The 13,469-nt window shown below is 41.0% G+C and overlaps 2 protein-coding genes across 7 annotated transcripts in view; one reads left to right on the plus strand and one right to left on the minus strand.

Annotated features, from left to right (window-relative positions):
• Positions 1-4,313, minus strand: part of Syap1 (synapse associated protein 1) — a 27,042-nt gene extending 22,729 nt beyond the window's left edge. Inside the window, exon 1 of the mRNA XM_055615738.1 lies at positions 4,172-4,313. Coding sequence (XP_055471713.1) covers positions 4,172-4,313 — 142 coding nt within the window. The remainder of the gene's footprint in view (positions 1-4,171) is intronic.
• Positions 4,314-9,741: 5,428 nt separating this feature from the next.
• Ctps2 (CTP synthase 2) overlaps positions 9,742-13,469 on the plus strand; it is a 177,098-nt gene continuing 173,370 nt past the window's right edge. For 2 of the 6 annotated variants that reach the window (XM_055615783.1, XM_055615781.1), the window contains exons 1-3: positions 9,742-10,050; positions 11,014-11,148; positions 13,103-13,307. In XM_055615783.1, the coding sequence (XP_055471758.1) occupies positions 10,012-10,050; positions 11,014-11,148; positions 13,103-13,307 (379 nt within the window). In that variant the 5' untranslated portion in view covers positions 9,742-10,011. Of the gene's footprint in view, positions 10,051-11,013; positions 11,149-11,169; positions 11,217-13,102; positions 13,308-13,469 lie in introns of those variants that run through there. The other 4 variants (XM_055615787.1, XM_055615784.1, XM_055615786.1 and 1 more) reach the window with 4 other exon arrangements.

Genomic DNA, 13,469 nt, shown 5'->3' on the forward strand with positions numbered 1-13,469 from the left:
TTAATAATCCTGTTCATTCAGAGCTCGGGGTACCACTTCTCTACTGTTGCGCCAGTGAGACTTGGGTCCCGAGTTCGATCGCTCTTGTAATAAAGCTCTCTTGCAATTGCGTCTAGTTGTCTCCTGGTGGTCTCTGAGGGTCCCATGAACCTGGCATTACACTGTATATTCAAAAGAACATTATACCAACAGTGGACCATGCTGGCCTCAATGGAACTCACAGAGATCTACCTGCCTCTGCCTCCTGAGTGCTGGAATTAAAGGTAAGTGCCACCACCAGCAAACTCAAGATTGGCTCCTTTTTTTCTTAATGTTTATTTCATGTGCATTGCTGTTTTGTCAAAAACAACAACTACAACAACAACAACAAAACTGCATGTATGTCTCTATGACAGTGTTAGATCCTTTGTAACGAGTTACAGACAGTTGTGAGCTGCCATGTGCATGCTAGGAATTGAACCCTAATCCTCTGGAAGAGCAGGCAGTGCTCTTAACTGCTAAGAAATCACTCCAGACCAAGATTGGATTCTTTTTTAAGTATAATATCCTCAAAGGTCATCCATGTTATAGCATATTGTAATTGCTCTTCTTTTTATAATATTCCGTTGTGGGGATATGTATTATCACAATTTGTTTATCCATTCATCTGTGGATTCACACAGCATTCTTTAAAAACAATAATTTTTAGCCTACCACAGTAGTGCAGGCCTTTAATCCCAGCATTCAGGGAGGTAGAGGCAGGCGGATCTCTGTGAGTTCCAGGCCAGCCTGGTCTACAAAGTGAGTCTAGTGAAGGCTACTCATAGAAACGCTGTTTCAAAGTAAAATATAATATAATATAATATAATATAATATAATATAATATAATATAATATAATATAATATAATATAATATAATATAATATAATTGTGGTAATAACATAATTATGTGGCTGTAAGTATAGTTTTCATGTTCTTTTATTTTAAAGAGTGAGATTACAATGTTGGAGGACAAAAGAGAAACACGGTCAGAAATTGCTTCAAATTAGTACCAGAGGGGTTAGTACGAGATGGCTTAGTAGTTAAGATCACCAGGTGAGTTGGCACCTGCCTTTGTTCCCAGCACTAAGGAGGCAGGTAGATCTGTGTGAGTTCAAGGCCAGCCTGATCTACAAGTGGAGATCCAGAATAGCCATGGCCATTACACTGAGAAACCTTATCTCGAAAAACCAATATAAGAAACAAAGAAACGGGCTGGAGAGATGGCTTAGCTGGTAAGAGCACTGTCTGCCCTTCTAGAGGTCCTGAGTTCAATTACCAGCAACCACATGGTGGCTCACAACCATCTATACTGGCATACATGCAGACAGAGCACTCACACATAAAATAAATAAATAAAATCTTTAAAAAAAAAGAAACACACAAACACAAAACCATTGGGTGCTCACCCAGGTTAAATTCCCAGCATCCCCCGGATAGCTCATGAGTATCTCAACTTTCAGTCTCAGGGTATCTTAAACCCTTCTGGCTTCCACAGGTACCAGGCAGGTATGTGGTACAAGAAAGGCAGGCAACACACACATAAACATAGAAATAAAATAAAAGACTAGTTCCAGAAGTGGGGAAATTATTGGGAATAGTAAATAAACAAACAAATCTCTTTGGGTTGGTAATTGTTGATGATGACCCATTTATTTATTTATTTATTGATTGATTGATTGATTGATTGATTGACAGGTTTTCTCTTTGTGGCCTTGGCAGTTCTGGACTGGCTTAGTAGACCAGGCTGGAATCAAACTCACAGAGAATCTCCCTGCCTATGCCTCTCTGAGTGCTGGGTTCACAGCCATGCAGCGCTGTGCCCTATGTGACTGATTTTACGTTTAAGTACACTTTTTTGTTTGTATTTTTTCTGACACAGGGTCTCACTATATACCTCTTGTTGTCCTGGAACTCATTATGTAGAGCAGGCTGACCTTAAACCCATAGAGATAAGCCTGTCTCTGCTTCCATAGTGTTGGAATTCAAGGTGTGCTCCACTATGCCTGGCTTATATTTACTTTTTTGTTCTCATTTTTTTCCTATAACAGTTTGTCAAAGAAGCAAAATTGGCAAGGAGTTGATGAACATAGTTCCCAAGTCCAGGTTCTACCCATCTGGGCTGGATGATGATCATGAATCCTCCTTTCTGTACCACTTTGACTCTCTCAGTGATCTTTGGAAATAAATAGAGGAACTGATTATAATTCTGAATTCCCTTTCCTCCAGTTCTCATTACCAACCTCTATTTACATTTTATTCAGATCCTGGACTTCAAATTCACAAGCCCAAACTATTCACAACTCCTATTAGGTTTATTGAAATATAATTCAAATACCTTAAAAGTCACCTGTTTAATATACACAACAAAGAATTAAACAATATTTATGTATACATGGCTTTAAAACTTTAAAAAGATTTGCTTATTTTTATGTGCATATGTGTGCCTACATGAGTTTATGTGAACCACATGCACACAGATACTCTCAGAAGTCAAAGCACATGGGATCTCCTGGATCTGGAATTATAGGTGGTTGTGAGGCACCTGATGTGCGAGTGTTGGCAAAGAGCAGAGAGCTCCCTTCACTGCTGAGCCACCACGCCAGCCCTCTGGCTTTTAAATAAAAACTTCCTTGTATATATGTGTGTGTCAGGGGTTGGGGGTTGGTGGCAAACATCGTTACTCTCTGAGCCACTTCACTTGCTCAGATAATAAAGTAATAATTTATAATATACTATAATATATTATAGTATATTATAAATTTCTTAGTACATTATTTATCTGTGTATCTATCTATCTACTTATTTATTTATTTATTTATTTATTTATTTATTTATTTATTTATTTAAGACAGGGTTTCCCTGTGTAGCCTTGGCTCTCCTGCACTCACTCTTTCGACCAGGCTCACCTCCAACGATAGAGATCTCATAGAGATCCACCTGTCATTATCTCCTTGAGTGCTGGGAATAAACCTGCACCATCATACCCGGTTTAGCAAGCAGTTTCAACCACCAAACCCATTTTCTAGGGCCCCCAATTTTAATACAATATTAGATATATGGATGGATTGGTATCAGTTTAGGACTCCCAAAACCAAGTTCTCAGCAAAAAGGAGATTTCATTTGCTACAAAGGGACAGAGAACAGGCAATAGTAGACAAAGACAGGAGATAGGGGAAGTGGGAGAAGGGGAAGTGAACAAGGGAGAGGCAGAATGGTATTTTTTCTGGGGACAAAACGACTTCCTCTGGATAGAGAGGAGAGAGATCTGGCCCTTAGGCAAATGACGATTTACAAAGGTACAAGGGGAAAGCCACTGTTACGATGAGGTGTTAATTTTCATTGAGCATGGTAACTAGGTTAACCAAGGAGAGATTTTGATTGCTGGACTTCAATACTTTGATAGCTGGACCTTGGTAGTCAGCCTCAGGAGGAGGAAGTGACCAAATACGGGAATATACCTTGGTGGCAACCTTTAGGAATACAATCGAAAAGGTTTTTAGCAAGGCAGAGAGAATGGGGGAGACGGGCAAAACCTGTTAGAACCATGTTTGCTATGGTCTGTCTGGCTGGAGTCCCTTCCATATATATGTGATGATACACACACACAGACATGTTCGCTCAGTGAGTAAAGGCACTTGCTGTGCATGCCTGCCAGAGTCTTGTTTCCCATGCTTGGGCTGACTAGAGTCTCTTAAAATAAACAAACAAACAAACAAACAAACAAACAAATAAATACATGTATGTTTACATATATATGTGTATATATTAATATATATACACATACATACATACAACATAATACAATATAAATAAATAAATAAATAAATAAATAAATAAATAAATAAATAAATAAATAAATAAATAAATAAATATGGTGGTAAGCTGAATCAAAGCGAAAAGACACTTGCTGTGCATGCCTGGTTGCTTCGTTATCTGAGTTCAATCTCCGGAACCCGCTGAAATGCAGGAAAGAATCGATTTCACAAAGTTGTCTTCAGACCTCCAGGTACATGTGCTCCTCTCCCTAAGTTAGCACATGTACACTAATAAGAAATAAAACTTCTTAAATGATTTGTATTTTATATACAAATAGCCAGCATGATCTTTTTCAGTGGGTAGACCTTCTAGAATAATCCGTGTTAGGAAGGACGGGTCCTTCTCACTTCCAGCACGTGGTCCGAAGTTATTTCCGGTTTCGGGCAACGACCTGCTCCGTCATTTTGTGAGGGAAAGAGAACGGCGGCAGGCTTTTGGTGAGAGCGGTGAGAGACTCCGCTGGAGCGTCTCTCCATCGGACGGCCAAAGAGGAAAAGACCATGGTATAAGTATTTTATGTACTATTTAAAAATGTAACAAAATTTGTCGTTTTAAGGGTCGAATTTGTGGCATTGATGGCATTCTAACATTTTAAAAAATTACGCTTATTTATGGGCGTGAGGACACACTTTCTAAGGTTAGACGTGAACGTTCGAGAGTCAGTTCTCTCATTTTACCACAGGAGTTCTGGGAATATAACTCTGGGTTGTCAGTTTTGCCACGAATGTAACAAGGGAGGTATTTCAGTTTTGGCGCAATAACCTGTTTTTATTTAATTAGGTTAGTTAGTTTTTTTAAATTTTTAATTGATTTTTAATTAATTTTTAAATTATTTTTAAATTAATTTTTAAATTATTTTTTAAATTAATTTTTAAATTAATTTTTTATTTTTTAAAATTCTAGTGTGAGTTTCTCAGTGTAGCAGCACTGACTGTCCTGGGGCTCACTGTGTAGACCAGGCCCGCCTGGAACAGAGATCTTTCTGCCTCTGCACACACCCCCAAATCCCCTTCTCCTCAGTGGGATTAAAGGCCAGTGCCACCTCTGCCCGGCAAATAACCTGTTTTTAAAACTGTAGTATTGATTCAGCTTCAAAAGCTAGGTGATATCATATCCTTGGCTTTTCCCCTCCTCCAAAGACTCTGTAGCTCTTACTGTCCTGTAACTTGCTCTGTAGACCAGGCTGGCTTCAAATATAGAAATCTCCTTGTCTCTTTGCCCCCCCCCCCCCCCCGCCCCAAGTGCTGGAATTAAAGGTCTGAGCTACCACACCCAGCTAGTTTCTTGACTTTAAGGCAGGGAGAACCGGGAATTATTAACAATTTTCAGGAAATAGTATTTGTTTTAAGCACAACTGGAAAGAGTGTGGAATTTGATTCAGGAGCCCAAGAAGATAGGGATTTTAATTCCATCCCTTAGTAGGTGAATAACTCTGACATTTTGTGTCTTTGGGGGACTAAACTTTGAAAAGTGATTTTAAAACACTTATTTTTTTATTTGTTTGTGTGTGTTTTGAGTCTTTGGGGGACTAAACTTTGAAAAGTGATTTTAAAAAACTAATTTTTATTTGTTTGTGTGTGTTTTATCAGTGTGTGCTTGTGTGTCCATGTGCATGGCTCTACCCAAAGGTGCTCCCTGGAGCTGGAGTTACAGGCAGATTTGAGCCCCTAATGTGGTGCTGAGAACTGAACTCAAGTCCTTGGGGAGGGTAGAAAGTGCTCTCAATTGCTTAACCATCTTTCTAGCTGTGCTAAAAAATTTTAAAAGTAAAAGAATATGGCAGATGTAGTGGTGCATGTCTGTAATCCTAGCACTCAGAAGTCAGAGACAGAAGGATAGTAGGTTTGATTCCAGCCTGGGATACAAAGCTAGATTAAACAAAATAAAACAAATTAACCATCCCCCCCCCAAAAAAAACAAAACAAAACAAAACAAAATACAAAAAACCACAAGGGGTTTGGAGGAGTGGTGAGAAGGCTCATCAGGTAAAGGTGACTGACACCAAGCCTGATGACTTGCACTCAGGTCACACAAGGTGAAGGGAGAGACTGATTCCTGAAAGTTGTCCTCTCATTTTGACTTGTGTGCCATAGTACATTCGTGTGGGCCTACACAAAATAAATAAATGTAATTAAATAATCAATGTGTGATCAGGGTGTGGATATGAACACCTGTAATCCCAGCACTCTGGGAGGCAGAGGCAGGTGGATCTCTATGAGTTTGAGACCAGTCTGATCTACAAAGTGAGTCCAAGACAGCTAAGGCTACACAGAGAAACTGTTTTAAAACAAACAAAAAAATCAACGTGTGAAATTTGGTTTTAAAGACTATATTTGATTATATATAATTATAAAATTATTGCAGTCAACATAATGATGGGTAGTTATGAATTTGCTTTTTTTAAGGTGCTGACAATAAAACCAAAAGCCTTGGGCGTAGCTAGGCAAGCCCTGTTCCACTAAGCCACATACCAAATCCTTAGCTTTTTGGACAGGACCTCCCTACATTATACAGCTTAGACTTGCCTTGAACTTACTGTGTGGCCCAGACTGATCTTTAACTTAGGATTCTTCTACCTTTGTTTCTTCAAATTTTTTTTCCATTTTAAAATTAGAGATCAATAAATTAAAATTAGAGATTAATTAATAAAATTAGAGATTAATAAATTAAAATTAGAGATTAATTAATAAAATTAGAGATTAATCAATAAAATTAGAGATTAATAATTAATTATGGTAATTAGTTACCATAGCCCCCTCATATTCATATTGTGTTTTGGCCTCACAGAATAATAGAATAGTTAGATGAGACACTATTTTCTACTATGATAAAAGATGTTAGAAGTTGATGTCCTGTTTTTGTCACTCAGTGCTAATTCTTTTTTTATTTTTTTTGGAGGGTGGGGCAGTTTTCTTTGTAACCCTGGTAGTCTTGGACCTCTCTGCCTAGAGTAGGCTGGCTTTGAACTCACAGAGAGCAGCTTGCCTCTGACTCCCAGTGCTGGGATTAAAGGCATATGCCACCATGCTGGACAGCTCCTGTTAATCAATGCACCCTTGATTAACATTTCCTGTTGTTGAATCTTAGGTTCTTCATTCTAAAGGGAGAATCAGCCAGCTACTACCAGAGGTGGTATGTGAGTGTAATCCTAGCACTGGGGAAGCTGAGGCAGGAGGATGAGGAGTTGAAGGCCATTCTCCATACACAGCACCTTATCTTAACCCAAACCAAATCGTGGAATCCTGATCTCTTTTTTTCCTAGTTGTGAACAGGAAATGAAGTACTGAGATGTGATCCATTTACTTATTTATTTTTTTCCGAGACAGGGCTTCTCTGTGTAGCCTTGGCTGTCCTGGAACTCACTTTGAAGACCAGGCTGGCCTTGAACTCAGAGATCCAACTGCCTCTGCCTCCCAAGTGCTGTGAATAAATGTGTGTGCCACTGTGCTCAGCTGTGATCCAATTGAAAAAAAAAACATTTATTTGTTTTATTGTCAGTAATGTTGCTTTATTTTTTCCCATGGATATCTGCAGCTCTTAGAAGGATGCTAGGTGGAGTGATACCTCTGTTTCTTTTCCTGGAAACTGACTCCTTAATTCCATCTCCTTGTTGTTTTTGGTAAGGCTGCCTTTTCATCCTCCTTAAGAAGAAACTGCACATTCTTTCATAATTCTTTGTCCTTTACTAAGCTGTCAGCGTCTAACTTCTTGTCAGCATTAGGAACACTCTCTTACATTCTGTGATGTTCCTTGGTATCAATGAACACTTCTAATTTCACTATCTTTCTGCCTTGACACTCCCCACATCTAACATAACACAAAGGCCATGCTGTTCTAGACTTGATTCCTTCAAGGGATGCCTTTTTAATTTTTTTTTTTTTTTTTACATTTAGTATGGTGTGTGTGCGTCTTTGTGGGAAAGAGTTTACCAAGGGGTGTGTGTAAATATAGATCAGAGGATACCTTTTCCTTTTTTTTTTTTTAAGATTTATTTATTATATATACAGTGTTCTGCCTGCATGTCAGAAGAGGGCACCACATCTCATTATAAATGTTTTAAAGCCACATGTGGTTGCTGGAAATTGAACTCAGGACCACTGGAAGAGCGAATTGTTCTCTTAACCTCTGAGCCTTCTCTCCAGCCCATGAGGACAACTTTTGGAAGTGTGTTCTTTCCTTCTACCATGTGGGTTTTGGAGATTGAATTCAGGTTGTCAGGTTTTGCTATGAGCACCTTGGCCTGTGTATGGAGGTCAGAGGACAACTTTTGTGGAGTTGGTTCTCTCCTTCCATCTTTTAAAAAATATTTATTTATTTTTATTAATTACAGTTTATTCACTTTGTATCCCAGCTGTAGCCTCCCTCCTTTATTCCCTCCCAATTCCACCCACTGTCCCTCATCTTCTCCCTTGCCCCTCTACATGTCCACTGATAGGGGAGGTCCTCCTCCCCTTCCCTCTGACCCTGACCTATCAGGTCTCATCAGGACTGGCTGCATTGTCTTCCTCTGTGGCCTGGTAAGGCTGCTTTTTTTAAAAATTTTTTATGTGCATTAGTGTGAAGGTGTCAGGTCCCTTGGAATTAGCATTACAGACAGTTGTGAGCTGCCATGTGGGTGCTAGGAATTGAACCCGGGTCCTTTGGAAGGGCAGACAGTGCTCTTTATCACTGAGCCATCTCTTCAGCCCCCTCCTTCCACCTTTTTAATGGGTTTTGAGTGTCGAACTTAGATTGCCAGGTTTGTGCTGCTAGTGCTTTTATCTAATGAGCCAACTTGTCTTGACCTTATTTATTTTTATTCATTTTTAGACAAAATCTCACTATGTAGCAAATTCATGGCCTTGTTTTCTTTTCACAAACACACACACAAATATATTTCTAAATATGTTCATATATATTTATATATATGTATTTATTAATATATAAAAACAGCCTGTCCTAGCCATATAATGCTACCTGTATGCATATCATTTTAGGGCTGACACTTGGTATTAGATAACCAATTGGGTAGTTGATGGAATCTGCGGTAGGTAATTTGGGTCATGACGGAGAGAATGGGGATTAGTATCCAAGGAGGATCTTGAACTTCTGATCCTCTTGTTTCTACCTTCCATTGCTGCAATTATAGATATGTACCACCGTGGTAGGTTGATGCTGTAGTTTAAGATAATCTGTGGTCTTGTGTTTGCTGGGCAAACACTCTATCAAATGAGCTATATCTCCAGCCTCCGCCTCAGCCTGTCTCAAAACCCAAAACCAAACCATACCAACCAACCAAACAACCACCCCCCAAAACACCCCAACCATCAAAATCCAAAAGGAACAACAAACACAACCAAAGAAACAAATTTCACGGCTTCTCTAAAACTTCAAACTCATGTGTAGTTAGATCCCTTGTTTTTCAGTTGTTTCTGTCTCCTTCCTTTTGCCTGAACAACCTCAGGTGTCCTTTGCCACACTTACCCTTTACACACTCCCTCAAAGTCTCTTTGGAAGCCTTCTCTCTTACTTTCCTGTGCTCCTCTCTTCCTAACTTTTTATTTTTTTATTATTAGGTACATTTTATTAACATCTCTCTTCCTAACTTTGTGCTAAGGAAGTTCATTTACCAGTGGACATGTAGATGGGTGGTCTGCTTCTAGGCTGGAATTGTGCTTTATTTTTCTCCTTACCCACTTTTTGCTGTCAAAGGCCCCTGGGCTGCAGTGTAGGAGACAGGCAAACATTTGTGGTTCGTGAAGTTGGTGGGAGAATGAGAGCAAAGGACTCTGCTTGCCAGGGTTCTGAGCTGATCAGGAGCATTCAGAGGCTGGCTGAAGCTAGGTAACTACAGGAAGGAGGGAGGGAAGGAAGGAGAGAGGGAGGGGCAGGCCCAAGCTGTGGCCTGGGGCCAAGGGCGTACAGTGCAGAGGGTGATGGGAGTTGCCTGTGCCTTAGGAAACACTTTTTAGGCGCTTGTTTTGTACTATCACTGGAACGTACCGCGGCAACACTCCCAATTTCACAACCAGCGTGAGTCAGCTGCAGCAGGACAGTGAGGGGAAGGTGGATGAGGAGGGCTCCTTAATCCCCGGGGCAGGCATGACAGAGAGGTGACTAGAGAACCCTAGATGCGGTTCCTGCCCCCTCAGGACAGGTGAGCGCCAAGCCAGGCTGGCCGCTGGGTGGAGCTGCATGAACCACCCTCCAGGGCACCCTGTCGCCAGTGCACAGGTAACTCCCCTCCTGGGCCTCCCCCCAAACCCCTCGGGCCTCGGTGCCCAGACTTCCATGTGTCCTGGGGCCATTTCTGCCCTGCCCGGAGCACACTTGGGGTCTGGGCACTTTTGTCCCCTTCCCGATGGTGCCCGCGCCCGGCCCACAGCCATTCGCGTCTCCCACGTAGTGTTCGAAAACCTGGGCGATGGAACAGGCCTTGAGGACTGGGGAGGTGGGGAGGATGCCCAGTGCCTTCGGAGCCTGTCCTCTGGCGGTAGCCGGCGAGGATAGCCAGTGACCTGGGGTTCAAATCGGCGCTTCCCTGGGGTGTGCCTCCGCGCAGGATTCCGCACCCCAAACCCTACTTGTCCCTGCTTTGTGGAACCCTGAGATGGCGTTGGCGGAAGTGAAACCAGGAGGTGGAGTGGACTAGGCTGGCGGGGATTTGGTTTTTGAGTTCGCGCTTTGAACTAGCTTACAGGTTAAACAACAATCCTTTTAGCTGGCCTCAGCACGCTAAGCTCTACCGCCTGGAGGAGGCAGATGACGTTTTTGAAAACAATTGATACATACTTTATGCTCAAGAAATTTTCCATTTCCATCAACCCACAAGGGTCCTTGGTGCCCTTTTTTTAGTGAGTCCATTTCCCTACCCAGCCCCTTTGCACTCTTTTGATGATGATCATCGTTTTGGCTTAGTTTTGCTAGTCAAAAATGTCATATAATGGGCTTATCCAGTTTTGTGTCTGATTTACATTACTTTTTTAATGAGCATCATTAGAAAGTTGTTTCTTGGTGTTTCTGTTGCTGTAGGCCTGTCTGCACAGTAGAATAAAACCACTGGTTATGTGTGACAAGTTGGAACGAGAGGTGCTTTAATCTGTTCTTTCCCAAGGCTTAGTACAATGCTGTTGACTTATAGCTCACAAGTAAATTGTTGCATCAATTACACCATTTCTCTTTTCTTTTTTCTTTAAGATAGAGCCTTATGTAGCGCAAGTTGGCCTCACACTTATCTTCCAACCTCCACAACCCAAGTACTTGGATTACAGGCCTGCACCAGCGCAATCAGCAAATGATTACAATTTTGGACTCATTGGGATAAAAAATACTGTAAGATCTCTGCGAGGTGACTCCTAGCTCTCCCACTCAGGAGTCTGGAGGCTAGCCTGGACTACAGAGTGAGATTCTCTCATCTCAAAAATCTAACAGTAGTAGTAATAGCAGCAGCAGCAGCAACAGCATTGTTAAGGCATGGGGATGTAGCTGAAGCAGTAAGGTACTTTTCTGTAGTATGCAAGAAATCCTGGGTTTGATCCCAGCACTATCAAACCAGGGATGGTCATCATCCATGGTTACATTTTGAGGTCAAGGCCAGCCTAGGCTTCCCCAAAAGGAACAGATATATTTGTTGTCAACGACATATTTTTGTTCGTTTTACTTTGTTTTAAATTTTTATTACATTTATTTGTGCATGTGTGTGTGGGGTGTGTGTGTGTGCGTGCAATGTATGTATGTGTGGGCAAATGTGGATGTTCTTCCTATAGTTTTAAAACTTTCTTCACAGGCTATACAGAGAAACCCTGTCTTGAAAAAAACCTAACTTTTTTTCACAAATTTATTTGCTTAGAAAGGGTAGAAAGGATTACGATGGGCATGGAACTCAGTAGGTAGGGTACTTGCCTAGGAAGCCCTGAGTTCAGTCCCCAGCACTGCATAAGTCCTGACATAAAAAAAAAAACAAACAAACAAAAAAACAAAAAAAACAGAAAACAAAAAAAACAAAAACAACCAGATGTGGGCCTAGTGAGATGGCTCAAGTTAGTTAAAGGTGCTTGTAAGCCTTGGGGACCTGATTTCAATCTCCAGAACTCATGTAAAAAAAAAAAAAAAAAAAAAGCTAAATGCAGCTGGGACTGTAGCTCAGTGGCAGAATGCTTGCCTAGCATGGGTGAGGCCTTGCATTCAGACCTTAGTACTGAAAAGAAATAATGAAAATATATAATCTGCTAAACGAAGTGTGTAGTAACTTTCTTGACAAGCAGGTACACCCACCCCACCTGAACACCAAACTGGGTGTGGTGGTGTGCATCTGTAATTCCAGCACTCAGGAGACTGATATAGGAGGATCCTTGAGTTCCAGGATAGTTTAGGATAGATAATGAAGCCCTTTCTCAAAGAAAAATCAAAACCTAAAAAACTTGTTCTAAAGTTTTGAGTATTTAGACAGCAAAAAATTCCATGGACTTCTGGAATTACAGTTTGATAATGTTTCCTGCTGACTTAAGAGAATGTTTCTACTCTGTGACCTGGTTTTTTGAGACAGGGATTCTCTGTGTAGTCTTGTCTGTCCTGGACTCTCTGTAGACAAGGCTGGCCTCAAATTCACAGAGATCCACCTGCCTCTGCCTCCATGAATGTTGGGATCAATGGTGTGTGCCTATTCTGTGACTCTTTGATTTCTTTTTCTTAGGATTTTAAAAAATTACACACTGTAGCTAAAGTTGGCCTAGAGGGCCTCTTAGTGGTCCTCCCACTTCAGTCTCTTAAGTGCTGGAATTATAGGTTAGGTGTCATCTACTATGCCTGCCTTGGACTCTCATTTACTTATGTACTTTTTGGTTTTGTTTGAGACAGAGTCTTGCTATGTAGCCCTGACTTGGTACTCTCTATGCAGTTCATGTTAGCCTCAAACTCCTGGCAGTACTGCCTTGGCCTTTTGACTGTGTGTGTGCTGGGTGTGTGTGTTTCTTTTCTTTTCTTGGTTGAGGTGGTGTCTCAATTTGTAGATGTCAGTGAATTTACGGAGATCTACCTGTCTTTGCCTCCTGAGTGCTGGAACTAAGGGAGTATGCTGCCATAATAGCTAACTTTATGTTGTTGTTTTGAGATAGGGTCTTACTTAATCTGTAGTACAGTCTGGATTGGAACTCATTATGTAGCCCAGGCTGGGTTTGAACTCAGAAAGCTCTTCCTGCCTTCGTCTCCTGAATACTGGGATTATAGGCATTGGATATCTTGCCCATTTTTTTTTCTAACTCTGGTTCTTAATTTGGTTGTCTTTCAGATTTTGTCTAGGTATTGGCAGCCACCTGTGCCCTTGCCAATGAAGTATATCCTGGTCACTGGTGGGGTCATCTCAGGTATTGGTAAAGGGGTTATCGCCAGCAGCATTGGGACCATTCTCAAGTCATGTGGACTCCGAGTTACTGCCATCAAAATTGATCCCTATATTAACATCGATGCTGGAACTTTCTCACCTTATGAGCATGGTATGAAAAGAAATCTTTTCCTTTTAAGTGCTAAACTTTAATTTGCTAAACTAAATTCACATAACTTCCAGTGGTTTCTTTTATTTATATCCACGTGTGTCTGTATATTCTACATGTGTGTTTGCAGGTGCCTACAGAGGCTGGAGGAGAAAAGTCCTTTGG

This window comes from Psammomys obesus, unplaced genomic scaffold (genome assembly GCF_907164565.1).
Source record: "Psammomys obesus unplaced genomic scaffold, mPsaObe1.curated_primary_1811, whole genome shotgun sequence".
In the NCBI taxonomy this organism is placed as follows: domain Eukaryota; kingdom Metazoa; phylum Chordata; class Mammalia; order Rodentia; family Muridae; genus Psammomys; species Psammomys obesus.